Source organism: Tupaia chinensis, unplaced genomic scaffold (genome assembly GCF_000334495.1).
Source record: "Tupaia chinensis unplaced genomic scaffold, TupChi_1.0 Scaffold000146_1, whole genome shotgun sequence".
Lineage (NCBI taxonomy): Eukaryota > Metazoa > Chordata > Mammalia > Scandentia > Tupaiidae > Tupaia > Tupaia belangeri.
Genome location: NW_006159616.1, coordinates 8,231,384 through 8,248,683, shown reverse-complemented (window position 1 = coordinate 8,248,683; position 17,300 = coordinate 8,231,384). Strand labels below are relative to the sequence as shown.

The window sequence follows — 17,300 nt, the reverse complement described above, 5'->3', positions numbered from 1 at the left end:
TTTCCCTCCCTCCCTCCCCTTGGCAACTGCATAGCCTTATAGCAAACCAAAAAAATAGATAAATAATAATCAGCAGGTGGCGTGGTGGTTAAGGCACTAGACACTCCCACATGGCCAACCATGGTTCAAGTCCTGGACCTGGTGGCTTGTTTTCTCACTTTCCATCTCTCTCTCTCTCTCTCTCTTTCTCTGTGTGTGTGGTCAAATTTAAATAAATGAATGAATAAATAAAATTAAATAAATAATTCCTTTTAAAGAAAAAAAATGGCAATCAGGTCACGTCACTCTCCGCCTCAGGATCTTTGCACTTGTCCTCTGCCTAGGAGGCTCTGACCCTGTCCCTCGCATGACACACTCCATTCAGGTCTCTGCGCCAGTGTCGCCCTCTCGGTGCCATCTTCCCACCCACTCCCGCCCAACCTGGTCTCTCTTGATCCCCTCTTTTTTTTTCCTAGCTCTGTCGTTACCTGTTGTGATACACCTGTTTTCTGTCTGGCTTCCCCACTAGGGTGTAGGAGCCACAAGGACGAGAGTGTCATCTGTCCTACCTGACATGTAGGAAGAGCTCAGTAAACATTTGGGGAAATGGACGATTACGAGCTAAGCTTTCCACTGGCTGCCTCTGGTCTAAGGTGGATCCCACTATCCTCCTGGTGGTACAGGGACTGTTGGGTTGTCAGGAAAGTCATGGTGCACTTTTGCACCGAAAAGCACATCAGAAAATACATCTTGACTTTTCCGACAACCGAATAGAACAAACTTATAAAAGGCCCTTCTGCATCAAGGATGCTGTGTCCTCTGTCTCAAAACAAATTCCTAAATGTGATGAAGAAGATTGGTTTGGGGAAAACATTACCAGTCTGGAATCGGGTCTTCAGTGATTGGAAATCTCCAGAAATGTCAGCTGTCATCATGCACAATGTGTTTCCTTCCATGAGATGACCACCTCCTCTTCTGCACCTTCACTCATCACACAGTCTAGCCCTGCCCTTGGGACCAGTTATAAGGATTTTTCTTTTGCTGCTGTGCAGGTACTGTGTGGTGTTACTGACTCCCGAGGCCACCAAGTTGAGCAAACCCTTTGATGCTTTCCTGTCCTTTGCCCTGGCAAACACGCAAGACACGGTGAGATTCGTGCACGTCTACAGCGGCCGGCAGCAGGAGTTTGCCAGCACCTTACTGCCTGACACCGAGGCGTTTCGAGGGAAATCCGCGGTGAGCCCCAGAGCCCGTCCTGATCTGAGCTCGTGGTACCAGGTTCTCTTTCCTTCTTTCTTGGAAATACTGAATCCAGACTCCAGGAGATCTGGAAATCTCTGAAGATGTTTAGAAGGCCTACCCTTTGCATTGTTTTATGAGAACAAGAGGTTGAGTGTGAAGCAGGAAGGAGGGAGGGAGCGAGGGGTATTTTTTGCTTGACAAGATTTCACCACATTGTGATCCTCTGGCCCAGCCTCCCCGTGAGCTGGGGTCACAGCCCTGGCACCACTGCATCCAGCATGCTCAGATTGACTGGAGAACAGCATCTGGGCCTTCCGTGTGACCCCGCCCTCACACAGGAGTGTGCTCCCATGTGCACCAAGGCAGCTGGGCTCTGGAAACATACTCTTTTTTTTTAAGAGAAATTTTTGTTATAGAATGTGCACACTCACTAGAGAGACAGCAAGAAATCACCTCTAGGGGGGATGGCCACACTGCAGTCCTTTCTCCTCCGTTTTCTTTTCGGGATTTTGGGCACAAATGCACACATCTGGCATGAGTTTTAAACTGCCAGGTCTGGGACTCGAGCCTGTCAACTATGTGGGAGGCCAGCAGCGTAACCATTACACCATCTACTGGTCCTGAAAACCTACTCTTAAGATAATCTTTAGCATGCCCACTTCACATGAGCTTTTAGACTCAGGTCTCCACAATCACAGGCCTCCACAGAAGTCATCTTTCTTATGAGTAAAGGTTAAAGCACATCATCGTTTTCCCCAGATTTTTCTGTGGTAATATTATAAGCTTTAGAGATTTCCCCCCTCCTCTGCCTTTTTCTGTTCATCCTAATCTTTCCTCCCTTCAGCATCACTCCCTACAGGAGTATGGAACTCTCTCATATTTTCTTTCAAGAATTATTTTATTTTAACTTTATTTATTATTTTTTTCCAATTTGACCAGAAAGAGAGGGGGAAAGTGAGAAAGGAAGCCACAGGCCATGTGAGAGTCCAGCACCCTTAACCAGCACGCCACCTGCCGGCCCCATCTCCTCTCATATTTTCATTATTTTGGCAATTGACAAAAATCTCTGAAAAACAAAGGGTTCCTTGGGACCAGCAGTTAGCGTAATGGCTATGTCACTGGACTCGCATGTAGTCGACCACAGTTTGCATCCCGGACCCGGTGGCTTACACTCACACCAGGCGCGTATGCATGTGTGCCCAAGATCCCAAGAGGAGAATGGAGGAGAAGGGATTGCGGCGTGGCCATCCCCCCGGGGGATGATTTCTCGCTTTCTGTCTCTATGTCTCTCTCTGTCTTTCTAGCGAACGCATGCGCCCTATAGCAAAAACTTCTCCAAAAAAAGAAAAAATCTCTGAAAAACAAAGATTTCCTTTATTATAATATTAAGTCAGAGGTTATAGGACAAAGTCTACAGAGAAAAAGAAGAGCTTAAACTTTTAACAGAAGTTTTAGAAAGTCATCATAAAAATCATTTCTTTATCAAAAACCTTTAAATCTTGGGAACCAGCAGTTAGCGTAATGGCTATGTCGCTGGACTCTCACGTAGTCGACCACGGTTCGCATCCCAGACCCGGTGGCTTAAAACTCACGCCGGGCGTGTGTGCGTGCGTGCCCAAGATCCCGAGAGGAGAGTGGAGGAGAAGGGATTGCAGCATGACCATCCCCCCTGGGGGGTGATTTCTCGCTTTCTGTCTCTCTGTCTCTCTCTGTCTGGCGAGCTCACGTGCCCTATAGCAAAAACCTCCCCCCCCCAAAAAAAAAAAAAAACTTTAAATCTCTTGCAAATATTTTAGACTCTTCGATCCTTGAGCTTATTGCTGACTTCTCTAGGTCCTCTTTTCCATCCTCTCTGGAAAAAACTAGCTTACGATGTTTCCGCAACTTCTCATGGTCTTTCTCTCCTTCTCTCCCAGGTATCTGTCTTGGAAAGGCGCAACACAGCAGGGAGGGTGGTGTATAAAACTCTGGAGGACCCCTGGACCGGGAGTGAGAGTGACAGGTTCATCCTCTTGGGTTTTCTCGACCAGCTGCGGAAAGACCCTGCTCTTCTGTCCTCTGAAGCTGTGCTTCCTGACCTGACCGATGAACTTGCCCCTGTGAGCATCGTGGCTGGGAAGGTGGACTTCAGAAGGGCCCCCGGCTCACAGAGCTGGTGTGGATTTCTGCTGAGAGCAGAGGTTCAGCCGTGCGCCATGCTGGGGACAGGGCTCTGCCCTGGGGTCCATCCTCACCACTGTCCGTCTGCTCTCCCAACAGGTTTTTCTCCTTCGATGGCTCTACGCTGCCTCTGACTACATCTCCGACTGCTGGGACAGCGTGTTCCACAACAACTGGTAGGGATGTGGCTCCGCGGACTTTCTGGCGTGCTGCTAATACCAGTATCACCATTTATCTTTTGAAAGGAGTCCATCCCCCTTTGATTTCAGGGTACACTTGATATGGGCAAGTGGAAGAATATGTACACATTTTCATGCCTAAGATCCCAACAGGATTGGAGATGTGGAGGAGAAGAGATTGAGCCATGATCACACCCCATTGGAGGGTGCAGTGCTTCCTCTCTCTCTCTCTCTCTCTCTCTCTCTCTCTCTCATGCACCCTTTGACAATTAAAAAGAAAGGAAGTTCTTCCATTTTTCACTACTTAAATCCCTATTATCCCTCTTACTGTGTCCTTATGCGGAATTTATTAAGCACAGCCTTACACTGAGAGGGAATCAGAATAAGCCACCTGTGGGTAGGGCATTGAGGACACAGTCTCTACCTTCTCTTCCACCACCACCACCCTCCAAAAAGCCCTTTATTTGTATGAAATGAGAAAATGTTCATCGGTGTGAAAGCTTTTAGTTTGGGATATTTTTTCTTTGAGTGGGAGAGAAGAAACCTAAAGCCTCGGCCCCTGTCGGCAGCCAGTAAAGCCTGTGCACTTGATTTTAGGCGGGAGATGATGCCCCTGCTGTCCCTCATCTTCTCTGCCCTCTTCATCCTCTTCGGTACCGTCATCGTCCAGGCTTTCAGGTAAACGCCCGTGGCTTCTCGGTGTGCTCTGCGGGGGAGAGGCCTGACCCCCATGGTCGTTCGTTCTTTCCACCTGTCTGTCTTTTTTCATAAAATTCCTTTTTTCTTACTTTAGTGATTCAAATGATGAGCGAGAGTCAAACCCTCCAGATAAAGAGGAAGCCCATGAGAAAGCTGGGAAGACGGAGCCGAGCTTTGCCAAGGAGAACAGCAGGTGCGTCTAGCAAAAGCCCAGCCCACCTCCCCGCAGCACCAGGCCCACGGGCACATGGCCACATAAAGCAGTGCAGATGCTGCAGGGTACGTGGGGACTCTGCCTCACCCCGGCGTGAATGGGTACAGGCAGGAACCGCTGCTGACAAGAGCTCACTCAGACCTCTGGGCGTTCGGTATAGGACCTGCTTATCTCATGGCCTGAGACCCAGTTTCTCAGTCTCAGATTTAATAATGGAGGCAGGGGGACCAGCAGTTAGCGTAATGGCTATGTTGCTGGACTCCCATGTAGTCGACCGTGGTTCTAGTCCTGGACCCGGCGGCTTAAACTTACACTGGGCATGTGTGCGTGCATGTCCAAGATCCCGAGAGGAGAATGGAAGAGAAGGTATTGCAGCGTGGCCATCCCCCCTGGGGGGTGATTTCCCGCTTTCTGTCTCTCTGTCTTTCTGGCGAGCACACACGCCCTATAGAGAAAGCTGGGAAGACGGAGCCGAGCTTTGCCAAGGAGAACAGCAGGTGCGTCTAGCAAAAGCCCAGCCCACCTCCCCGCAGCACCAGGCCCACGGGCACATGGCCACATAAAGCAGTGCAGATGCTGCAGGGTACGTGGGGACTCTGCCTCACCCCGGCGTGAATGGGTACAGGCAGGAACCGCTGCTGACAAGAGCTCACTCAGACCTCTGGGCGTTCGGTATAGGACCTGCTTATCTCATGGCCTGAGACCCAGTTTCTCAGTCTCAGATTTAATAATGGAGGCAGGGGGACCAGCAGTTAGCGTAATGGCTATGTTGCTGGACTCCCATGTAGTCGACCGTGGTTCTAGTCCTGGACCCGGCGGCTTAAACTTACACTGGGCATGTGTGCGTGCATGTCCAAGATCCCGAGAGGAGAATGGAAGAGAAGGTATTGCAGCGTGGCCATCCCCCCTGGGGGGTGATTTCCCGCTTTCTGTCTCTCTGTCTTTCTGGCGAGCACACACGCCCTATAGCAAAAAACTTCTCAAAAAAAAAAATAATAATAATAATGGAGGCAGGAGGCAGGAAGCAAAGGAGCGTGTTGGGGCAGAAGGCATATAGGCCACAAGCAGAGAGCATGTCACCATCATTGTATTCATGATTGAGCGTCATGAGCACATGCCCAGGGGCCAGGGTCTCTAGACAAAGAAAACAGCCTGAATGGTAACTGCCGCCTTCTTCAGTCCTAAAGCAACTTACATGCCAGCGGAATACTGTCCGAAAGGCCATTGGGGTGCCAGCAGGTGGGTGGTAGTTAAAGTGCTAGACTCCCATGTGGCCGACTGTGGTTCGAGTCCTGGACCTGGAGGCTTGCTTTTCACTTTCTCTCTCTCTCTCTCTGGTGAGCTCACATGCTCTATAGCCTATTTATTTATTTATTTATTTATTTATTTTAGAAATTAGTTATTTGGGGCTAGCAGGTGGTATAGCAGTTAAGGTGCTAGACTCCCACATGGTCAACTGGATTCAAGTCCTGGACCTGGTGGTTTGAAACTCATGCTGGGCATGTGTGTATTCATGGCCAAGATCCCAGGAGGAGAAGGGATTGCGACATGGTCATCCCCCTTAAGGAATGATTTATTGCATTTCCTCTCACTGTCTCTGAGCTCTGCGCCCTAAGGCAAAAACCTCTTTAAAAAAAAAAAAAAGAACTATTTATTTAATTTTATTTGTTGTTGTTATTTTTAATTTGACCAGAGAGAGAGAGAGAAAAGAAAAGTGAAAACAAGCTGCCAGTTCCAGGACTCAAACTACAGTCTGCCATGTGGGAGTCCAGTGCCTTGCCAGTCCATGCCACCTGCCAACCCTTCTCTATAGCAAATTTTTTGTTTTGTTTTGTTTTTTGGAGAGGTTTTTGCTATATGGCGCGTGCGCTCGCCAGACAGACAGAGAGAGACATAGAGACAGAAAGCGAGAAATCACCCCCCAGGGGGGATGGTCACGCCGCAATCCCTTCTCCTCCATTCTCCTCTCGGGATCTTGGGCACGCACGCACACGCGCCTGGCGTGAGTTTTAAGCCACCGGGTCCGGGACGCGAACCGCGGTCGACTACATGGGAGTCCGGCGACATAGCCATTACGCTAACTGCTGGTTCCCTATAGCAAATGTTTTAAAATAATAATAAATAAAAATAAATAAATCACTTAAGGGGGAAAAAATGGCTGTTGGTAGGTCTACGACTCCCAATCAGAGTCACCCCCGCTCCTGCCAAAGTGTTAGACTCAGCCTGTTAAATAGCGTAGCTTGTCTGACTAGAACACTTTCTTCTACTCCTTCCTTTGGAAGTAATGACATTTCCCTGTCTTGATAACATCTTAACGCTAATATTTCTCCACAGTAAGATTCCTAAAAAAGGCTTTGTGGAAGTCACTGAGCTCACAGATGTAACTTACACCAGTAACTTGGTTCGTCTGCGGCCAGGCCACATGAACGTGGTTCTCATCCTGTCAAATTCCACCAAGACCAGCCTGCTGCAGAAATTCGCTTTGGAGGTCTACACATTCACTGGGTAAGCACATGTGCATGTGTGTGTATGTGTGCGCACGTGTGAAAAGAGGAGAGGCAGAGGGAGCATACACATGTGAGTAGAGAGGGAAGCGAGAGATTGTACCCTCTCCTCTAGCTGTGTGGGGCTTTGTCCACGCAGTGAGTTGTCAGCTGTGACTTTTCTGACCTAGGTATTTACTCATTGGGGTGGGGGGACTTCATGTAATCATGTTTCTAAACAGAAGAGCTTGAACTTGAACTCAGTGCTACTCAGAAAACTGACTGTTCTTTAGCCCTTGTTGATTTTTCCAGAAGCCAGATATGGATCTACTCAGCAATCTTTCAGTTTTGCTGTATTCAGGCCCTTTTTCCTGTTATTTGAAGTCTGGCAAGCGTGTTTATGTTCCCTGCAATTAAATGTGTCAAGAAACACCCTGAATCCGCGTTCTGTTCTTCTTCCAGGAGCAGCTGCCTACACTTCTCCTTCCTGAGCCTCGACAAACACAGAGAATGGCTCGAATACTTACTAGAATTTGCTCAAGATGCAGCCCCAATCCCAAACCAGTATGATAAGCATTTTATGGAACGTGACTACACTGGTTATGTACTGGCTCTGAATGGCCACAAGAAGTACTTCTGCCTCTTCAAGCCCCACAAAACAGTTGAAGAGGAGGAAGCCATGGGGTCGTGCGGTGACCTGGACTCTTCCGTCCACCCAGGGGAGTTTCGAGGAAAATCTTCCTGTGGCCTCGGCTCCAGGCCCATCAGAGGGAAACTCAGCAAGTTGTCCTTATGGATGGAGCGGCTGTTGGAAGGCTCCTTACAGAGGTTTTATATCCCGTCATGGCCTGAGCTAGACTGAGAGGGTCACAAAGAGATTCGAACTCTTCAGACTTTTTAACATGCCCCGTGAGCAGGTATTTTCAGGACTCAAACCCATCACAAAGAACAGAGTATAGATTTTAGATCGCTCTTCTAGTACAATGGCTAGAAGACTCTTTCCTTTATCCTGTTCTAACCTAGGAGTGAAAAACACCAGAAGTTCGAATTACCTAGATCAAAATATTTTTCTTTTGGGTTTTTTCCCCCCTCATTTGAATGCTGCACTGTTTAAAATAGACTGCTCATCCCCTCTTCCTGTGTCGTCCCTGTCCCATGTTCACACCACCCTCCTCTGTCCTTTTTCTTCTGTGGAGAAACACAGGGCTTAGCCCTGCAGCATTACCTGGATGGAACCTCCTGAGCCCCTGGTGCATGTGTGTCCATCCCTACCCTCAGGCCCTGCCCTCCCGGCCCCAGCTGTGCTTCTGCCAGGGCGCATGCTCTTAACACCTAACCAAGTGACTCTGGGCCCTGCATCTTGAAAGAAGCCTGGCTCCAAGCAATCTTACACTTCGTGGTGGTTCTGGGAGTAAATGGCTAAAAGTGTATTTTGGGGGTATCCCCCACAACAGTTTATTAGCCACAGTTTTAGAACAAAAGGGATGAGTGGGGACTTTTGCATATGAGTTTGGGTTTCTTCCCAAGGAAAGGGAAGGGAGGGCCAGGCATGATAGCGATGCAACTCCAGGATCCTTTGTGAGCATCCCACCCTCCAACTTCCAGCACTGCCGGAGGCAGGGGAGGGGTCGCACAGCGAGAAGTACTGTAATGCCTTTGAGCCGTTGATGTGTATGTTTTCAGATGCCTTTCTGACTCTCGAATTTAGGGTATGGATATTAGGAGCCATAACTTGTAATCTTGTTCTCTGAACGTAGAGATAAGCTGCTATAAAGCCTGTAGATGTTACCCTGAGGACAAAGTTCTCCCACCTGCTGGAAGTCAGGCTCCAGAAGCCTGTGCACGCCAGTGGTGTATCTTTAGTAAAGTACCAGACATGTCTTTTTATCAAGGAACTTAAAATTTCTCAACAATTGTATTTTGAACACTGTTATCCCAGCACCCCAAAAGTGCTGTTAACTATTCAAGTCGTCTTTTGTGGCAGGTAAGCCAAGACTTGGCCTGGACTCCTGTTTTACAAGAGGCTTACTTTCTGCTTCTGACCTATAATTTGATGTCTCATCTGAGTTGTTTTCACTCTTAACCTACAGCCGCTTCACTAGTATCAGGGTCTGACTGATCATCAGCACCCCAGCTTCCTGAGATCCGGTGTAAGATGCACTCCAGGCCAGAGCGCACCAGCCGGTTAGAGAGCATTGCCCTATAAGTTGAGGGCAGAACCACCGGTGGAGTTTGGACCACTTCTAAGAACAGTCTGAATGTCAAAGCAAATTGCCCCTTTGCAAAGTGAAGGGTGAAAATCACTGATGTGACAGTTACTGAGTTAGTATTGATCGCATCAGAATTGCTTTAAGTAAGCCACTTGAATCCTCAATAATTTAAATATTTAGCTACCATGGTAAGTAATAAATTATTTGAGCCCAGGAATTCCTGTAGTTTCCACCGAGTCTATAGCTTTATTAAAAACGAGATCACTGTCAGGCCTCCTTCTTCCTTGGGATCCTCGGAAAATGGATGCACACTCTGAATGCTGTACCTCACGGCACCTGGCCTAGTCGAGGAGTCCTCGGAAGTACTTTCTGGGTCTTTTCTGGCCAAGTTCCTCATATGAGTAGTACTTTGGTTCAGTGGTAGGTCTTTGTTTTTAGCTTCTGGTACTTAGTGAAGTTCCTGACTATAGTTTCTGAAAACCAAAAACTCCCCAGATTTGTTTGTCTTTTACATTTTTATCATGAAAAGATGAGCACCTCCAGACAGCCACACCCTCCGTTTGCACTAGGAGAGGAAAGTGGCCATCGGATCGACGATACTCCTGGCAAATGTTTCATCTGTTTCTGTAGAAAGGCTTCTACAGATCTGTTTGCGGGCTGGTAGATATGTCCCCCAGGAGGACAAGGGGCTTTCATCTTAAGTTGAGCTTTACCCTTGACCAGCTAAGCCTTTTCTCCTGCATGTTGTTTCCATGAGTTGTTTACTTTCATGAGGAATTTAGGAGCCACCGTCAGGCTCAGCCGACGACGCCATTTCTCGCTCTGGTGTGTGCGATCACGCAGGACCCGATTTGGGGCTGTAACTCTCTCGTCTTCAGATAGGAACACTGACGACTTTAGAGATAGGTTTTTCTGGTCGATACAGACTATGTATCATATTACCAGAAGGGGTGAAAACTGGCCTAAGACAGTCTTCCTAGAACACACACCGTCCGTTTCAAGTTTTTCTTAATACTGCTCACAGGTTGGCTGCACGTACTGTCTAACCCAGAGGCCGTCAGCCCCGACTAACATTTCCCGAGCCAGGCTGCCCAAACCTCCGTCAGGTGCCATGGTCTCGCTGCCATCGTCTATTGACTGAGAATCTGGTTGGTTTTGAAATAAGGTGGTTTCTTCCTCATCCGCTTACTCACACCTTTTCATCTATTATCATCCTAATCAATTTGCAGCTGCCATTAGTACAGGCATGTTTTCCTGAGACAGAGAAATGGGCTCTGACAGTGTCTTAAGCGATGTCCTTTCTTTGGAAACAGATTGGAAGCAAACATTCAAACTTTTGGGTTTTTTTTAAAGTAGAATTCTAGAAAAGCTGATACAGAACATCTTTGCCCACGAACTCTAGTTCACATTCAAATATCTGACATTGTTCCTTGAAAATAAATGCCGTCCGGCAGCTGCCGAGCGCCTCTGTTCAGTTTGTCAAGGAGAATAATTCTACTTGGGAGACAGATCTGGAAAAGAAGGTGAATCTTTTGCACTTTTGATACTCTTAGGAACAAATAACTTATTTGGCAAATTGTGTCTTTTTTTATGTTTTTGTTTTGTTTTTTTTTGTTTTTTGTATTGTGAATAGGCACTGATGCTAATGTTATTTTGTTTTAAGAATATTATAGACTTGAAACAGAAATAAACTATTTTAATGTGTGATGATTATGAGGCTTGGTCATGGACACATCAACAAAACTGAATTAGCATATAACTCAACAATAGTAAGGTCGGCACGTGGCCTAAGTACAGATTTCAAGAATCGCTGTCATGGGACCAGCAGTTAGCGTAATGGCTGTGTCACTGGACTCCTACGTAGTCGACCGTGGTTCGAGTCCCGGACCTGGTGGCTTAAACTCACGCCGGGCGCGTGTGCATGCACACCCACGATCCTGAGAGGAGAATGGAGGAGAAGGGATTGCGGCGTGGCCATGCCCCCTGGGGAGTGATTTCTCGCTTTCTATCTCTCTGTCCCTCTCTGTCTGTCTGGCGAGCGCGCGCGCCCTATAGCAAAAACCTCTCCAAAAAAAAAAGAATCGCTGTCATAGAAGGGACATGGGGGCCAGCCGGTGGCGTGCTGTTTAAGGTGGCTGCATCCCGCATGGCCGACTGTGTAGTTTGAGTCTTGGAGCCAGTAGTTTGAAAAACACACCAAGCATGTGTGTGTGCCCAAAATCTTTTTTTTTTTTTAAGAGATTTTTGCTATAGGGCGTATCCATTCACCGGAGAGACAAAGACAGACAGGCAGAAAGCAAGAAGTCTTGCTTTCTGACCTCGCCGCAATCCCTTCTCTTCCATTCTCCTTTTGCGATCTTGGGCATGCATACATATGTGCCCAGCGTCAGTTTTAAGTCACTGGGTCCAGGACTCGAACCGCGGTCAACTACGTGGGAGTCCAGCAATGTAACCAGTACACCATCTGCTAGTCCCAAGTGCCCAAAATCTTGAAAGGAGAATGGAGGAAGAGGGATTGTGGTGTGGCCATTCCTGCAGTGCTGGGGATTTCTCATGCTCCCTTTGTCTCTCTCTGGCAAGTCCCCACACTCTATAGCAGGGAAAAAGAAAAAAGCATGAGCTTGAGCAAATAATCCTATGAAAAAAAGCGACTCTTACACAGGATAGGCTGTACATTTTATTCTAGGATCAGCTGGCAGTGTCTGGAGGAGGACATTTCGTGCACCCTCCTGGGCCGCCTTTAAGGTCTGTGTGTGAGTCTCTTTCAAACTTTTTATTTATGTTCACAGTACCCCTAAAACTAAAATGCAGCCCTAAGCTCCTCAGAGGAGGAGGCATAATTTTTTAAAGAATTATCTTAGTTAACTGTATGTGTTGTTATTATTTTCCAGTTTGATCAGAGAGAAAGAGAGAGGAAAAGTGAGAAAGCAAGCCACCAAGTTCAGGACTTGAACTGCAGTTGGCCATGTGGGAGTCTAGCACCTTTAACTGCCATACCACCTGCTGGCCCTGAGGAGCTGTTATTTTAAAGGAAGATACTATAAAAACAGTAGGTTGTCTGCAAAGTCATGATGGATTTTTCTGTGCAGAAATGCTCCATGACTTTCCCAACGACCTAATAGAAATACAGAATGTTTATACAGGTTTGTTTTGTTTTGGTCAGAAGGCACGTGTGCTTGCCAGGGAGTGGGGCATAAGGAAAAAGCACCCCACACACAGGCATGGTCATGCTGTAATCCCCTCTCCTGTCTGTCCATCCTGTCAGGATTCGGGGCACACACTCCTGCAACGCCTAGCCACTCATGCTGGGGTTCAGACACAGGGCTCAGCTCCCTTAACCATGTGCCAGTCCTATACAACATTACTTCACAGGGTCTTTTAAATTTCATTTCTCTACTTCTTAGATGATCCTGAATGAAATTATCCCCTCCCCCTACCATCTGGCATCCAAAGTTTAAAAAAAAAAAGGCAGAATATGTATTTCTTTGTATTTGGCACATGCGTTCACTGGGGAGAAAGAAAGTGAGAAATTACCCCCCGAGGGGGATGGCCACGCTGCAGCCCTTTCCAGTCTCTGGGATTTGGGCACACATGCACGTGATTTTCAAGCTGCCAGGTCCAGGACAGTCAGCCATGGGAGATCTAGCACTTTAACCACCACGGCACCTGCTGGCTCTGGTATTTCCCTTTATTCTGCAGTCAATTCGGACTCCCTAGAAATGTTCATTAATTGGGTTAGAGTTCTTCTGAATACCTAGGCTTCACAGCCAGTGGCACAGTTAGCAGGAAGTCTGACACATCAACTAGTGCTCGGGGTTCACGGGTTCTGAGAGCATCAGAGATGCAATCTGCTTTGTCTCGGAGAACAGAAGCCTCAGACGGTTTTCACTTTGGGGAGGGCACACAGCATCTCAAACAGCAGGTTAGCGGCCAGGAGGGCGGTGTTTCCTAGGGAGAAGTAACAGCAGACATGAGAGCCTTGCTTGAGGACAGCCCCAGGCCGAGCCTCTGGGAACTCCCACTCTCCAGCCTTCCTGCTTCCTCCCCAGAGCCAGGCTTCCCCAAGCTGCTTGGGGCCGCCCAACCACCACTCCCTGGTTTCCGCCTTCATCAGGCCTCATGGGAATAGTATTCTAAAATTCAGAAGGTTGTTTGTTTACTCAGAACAGATTTTTTCCAAGGGAAAACCTAGAATGTATATACTGAATTTATTATCTACCCTCTGAGGCTAATAGGCCTAACTCTCGAGTTTATCTGGATTCCGGATTACAATCGTTGGGCTGGCATCTGCTTTGAGGCACTTAACTAGCTAACTCCCCTGTTTATCAATATTAACAAGTAGTAGTCATGCTTTGAGAATCCACTATCCAATGAAATATCAAAGGAGGATGGAACTAACCTGCAGGCTGGTTTCTTTCTCTTCTGCTGATTCATAGGCAAGCTGAGGATACTCAGCCACCCCCCACCCCCGGGATTGTTAGGGTAAGGAGCTTGTGTGTGGAAGACATGCAGTGATAGGTTCATTGTCTTCACTGCTGGACACATTCGGCTAGTTGCCCTGAGTTGTATAAGGAAATTCATCCATTTCCTATGTATGAGCTAGATTAAAGTCATTTACACTAGCAGCTGCATACGGATCAGTCTTGCTGACTCACCAGAAAGATCATACAACGGCGAAACTTCCACGAGATCACAGCCCACCACGTTCAGGCCTTGACACCCCCGGATGATCTCCAGAGCCTGTCCAGGACCAAGACCCAGTTAGGCACAATGAAAAGCCACCAAGAGAGGTGGACACAGGTCCACCCTTTGGCTTGGAACTGTTACTGCCCCTCCATAAACTTCTATTGACTGCTCCGCACACCGGTGGTCATTTCAGAGACACAAAGAGCTGGTGGTTAAGCCAGCTGAAACAACTGTTAAGACCAGCAGGTGGCGGAGTAGTTGAGGCACTAGACTCCCACTTAGTCAACCACAGTTTCAGTCCCAGCCCAGCCCCTTGAGACTAGTGCTGGGTTTATGTGTGTGTGTGTCTGCACGTGTGTACCCAAAATCCCAAGAGGAGAATGGAGGAGAAGAGATTGCAGCATGGCCCTCTCTCCAGGGGGTGATTTCTCACTTTGTCTCTCTTTCTCTTTCTCTGTCTCTCTGGCAATCACACATGCCCTATATCCAAAAAAAATCTGTAATTTTTTTTTAAACAGTCAGATTCCACATAATTGATGGTGCCGTTCAAGTCCTGAACCCATAGGCTTGAAAAAACATGTCAGGCACATGTAAAGCATGAGAGTCCAAAATCCCAAAAGGAGGGAGAAATGAAGAAGGGATTGTGACATAATCATTTTTCTGGCCAATACATGTGCCCTCTGGTCATTTTTTTAAAAAAAGAATTATTTTAACTTTATTTATTTATTTATTTAAATTTGACCAGAGAGGGACAGAGTGAGAGAGAGAAAGCAAGCCACCAGGTCTGGGACTTGAACCGTGGTCAGCCAGGTGGGAATCCAATGCCCTTAATCACCATGCCACCTACCGGCCCCCATTTTTTTTTAATCATAATTGGCATACAATCCCTGCCCCATAGGGTTTCATAGTGTGATAATGGAGACAAACCACTCATATCAGTGACAAACATTAAGGGCTTCAAGAAAAGCAAGCACGGGACCAGCAGATGGTGTAATGGCTCTGTTGCTGGACTCCCATGTAGTCGACTGCGGTTCGAATCCCAGACCCCGTGGCTTAAACTCATGCCGGGACTCCCAAGAGGAGAATGGAGGAGAAGGGATTGTGGCATGGCCATCCCCCCGGGGGGTGATTTCTTGCTTTCTGTCTCTCTCTGTCTTTCTGGTGAGCGCACGCTCCCTATAGCAAAAATGTCTCCAAAAAAAAAGAAAAAGAAAAGCAAGCATAACAGTATACGCACAAGTGACAACCTGGAGAGGAGAGGGAAAAGCTTTCTCAAGATGGAAACACTTCCAGGACCAGCAAGTGGTGCAGCAGTAAAGGCGCTGGACTCCCACATGGCCAACTATGGTTCGAATCCCAGATCTTGCAGTCTGAAAATCAAACCTGATGCGTGTGCGTGCATGCCCAAAATCCCAAGAGGAGAATGGAGGAGAAGGGATTGCAGTGTGGCCATCCTCTCTGGGGGGATATTTCTCATTTTTTTCCTCTCTATCTCTCCAGCAAGTGCACGCACTCTTTAGCAAGAAATCTCTCTAAAAAAAAAAAAAAAAAAAAATGAGAACACTTCATTTAAGGGATTAGCCAAGCAGGTGAGTAGGGGAAAAGATCCCAGCAGAGGAAAAGACACCAGGATGGGAGAAGTGCAAGGACAGGACGAGTGAGGGGAGGCAGCAGAGAGAGAGTGACCTTGTCTGAAAGGGTGTCCATCCTGCAGGCAAAAGCCCAGGAGCAGAATAAGCAGAGGGAGGCCCCGCCGCATGGCCTTCTGGTTAGGGGAGCCACATCCCACAGGGCTGTTTGAGTCCCAGATCCAGCAGCTTGAAAACACACTGGACATGTACGTGTGTGCCCCAAATCCTGACAGGGTGGAGAAGTGGAGAAGGAACCGTAGCGTGACCACACCCCGTCGGGGATGTTTCTACCTGCCCTTTCTGGCCAGCACACATGCTCTCAGGTAAATTACAAAAACAAAACCAAACAAAGAACACTTGAAAAAGAATAAGCAGAGGAATGACTATTATGTGATTTCAGAAATCCCTCCAACGGGAACTGAGAACAGCTTATCTTTGGAAAAAGAAGATAGTAACAACAACTTTTTTTTTTTTTTTTTTTTTTTGAGAGAGAGAGATTTTTGCTACAGGGCACGTGTGCTCGCCAGAGAGACAGAAAGTGAGAAATCACCCCCCAGAGGAGATGGCCAAGTCATAATCCCTTCTCCTCCATTCTCCTCTTGGGATTGTGGGCACACTTGCACACACACCCAGCATGCGTTTCAAGCTGCTGAGTCTAGGATTCGAACCGTGGTCGACCCTGTGGGATCCAGTGCCTTAACCACTATACCACCAGGTGGCCCACAATCATCTTTCTGTTTTAGAGGATATCCAATAATCAATTAGGTGTAAGCAGTCTTCATTCATTTACTCACACATACCTTCGGACACCTACTAGTTACATGTCGGAACCAGCCTGGGCTCCGTGAGAGAGCAGCACACCCGACAAGGCCCTGCCCTCTGGAGTTTGCTTCCAGTCACCACAGCCAGCCTGCCTCCCTGCCTCCCTGCCTTTACCCTCAGCACACCTCACTGGAGCTGTAAGTGGGTGTTTGCGAGCTCGGCAGGTGATGAATCCCACTGTATGCACTTTTTATAATAAATGTAACCCCATACGGTAAGTCCAGGGGACCAGGAGATGGCGTAATGGTTACGTTGCTGGACTCCCACACAGCCGGCCACAATTCAAGTCCTGGACCTGGCAGTTTAAAACTCATGCCGAGTGCTTGTGGGTGCTTGCCCCAAATCCTGAAAGGACAAAAGAGGAGAAAGGATTGCAGCGTGGCCATTCCCCTCCTGGGAGGAGTAATTTCTCACTTTCCTTCTCTCTGTCTCCAGTGAGCGCACAAGCCCTATGGAAAAAAAAAAAATTAAAAATTAAAAAATAATTAGGGCCGGCAGGTGGCATGATAGTTAAAGGGGCTGGACTCCCACATGGTTGACTGTGGTTCAAGTCCCAGACCTGGCAGCTTGCTTTCTCACTTTCCCTCTCTCTCACTCTGTTCCTCTCTGGTCAAATTAAAATAATTAGAGGAACCAGCAGTTAGCATAATGGCCATGTCGCTGGACTCCCACGTAGTCGACCATGGTTCGCGTCCCGGGCCCAGTGGCTTAAAACTCACACCGGGCGCGTGTGCATGCCCAAGATCCCGAGAGAAGAATGGAGGAGAAGGGATTGCAGCATGGCCATCCCCCCGGGGGCTGATTTCTCGTTTTCTGTCTCTGTCTCTCTCTGTCTGTCTGGCGAGCACATGCGCCCTATAGTGAAAACCTCTCAAAAAAAAAATTAGTCCTTTCTGCCTGTGGACGCCGCTGGGGAAGTATCGTTGAACTCTCTCTTCCCACTGCCATCATGTCTAAGTCCGAGTCTCCCAAAGAGCCGGAACAGCTGGGGAAAC

General features: G+C 47.8%; 2 protein-coding genes across 2 annotated transcripts in view; one reads left to right on the top strand and one right to left on the bottom strand.

The window, feature by feature from the left end:
• The window catches only part of DNAJC16 (DnaJ heat shock protein family (Hsp40) member C16), a 60,949-nt gene extending 50,196 nt beyond the window's left edge, over positions 1-10,753 (top strand). Inside the window, 7 exon segments of the mRNA XM_027770617.1 lie at positions 1,032-1,215; positions 3,138-3,320; positions 3,481-3,557; positions 4,158-4,238; positions 4,354-4,452; positions 6,808-6,978; positions 7,419-10,753. Of these exon segments, the coding sequence (XP_027626418.1) occupies positions 1,032-1,215; positions 3,138-3,320; positions 3,481-3,557; positions 4,158-4,238; positions 4,354-4,452; positions 6,808-6,978; positions 7,419-7,818 (1,195 nt within the window). The 3' untranslated portion in view covers positions 7,819-10,753.
• Positions 10,754-12,824: 2,071 nt separating this feature from the next.
• The window catches only part of AGMAT (agmatinase (putative)), a 19,407-nt gene continuing 14,931 nt past the window's right edge, over positions 12,825-17,300 (bottom strand). Inside the window, exons 6-7 of the mRNA XM_006145263.3 lie at positions 13,822-13,906; positions 12,825-13,114 (exon numbers count right to left, since the gene is read on the bottom strand). Of these exons, the coding sequence (XP_006145325.1) occupies positions 13,041-13,114; positions 13,822-13,906 (159 nt within the window). The 3' untranslated portion in view covers positions 12,825-13,040. The remainder of the gene's footprint in view (positions 13,115-13,821; positions 13,907-17,300) is intronic.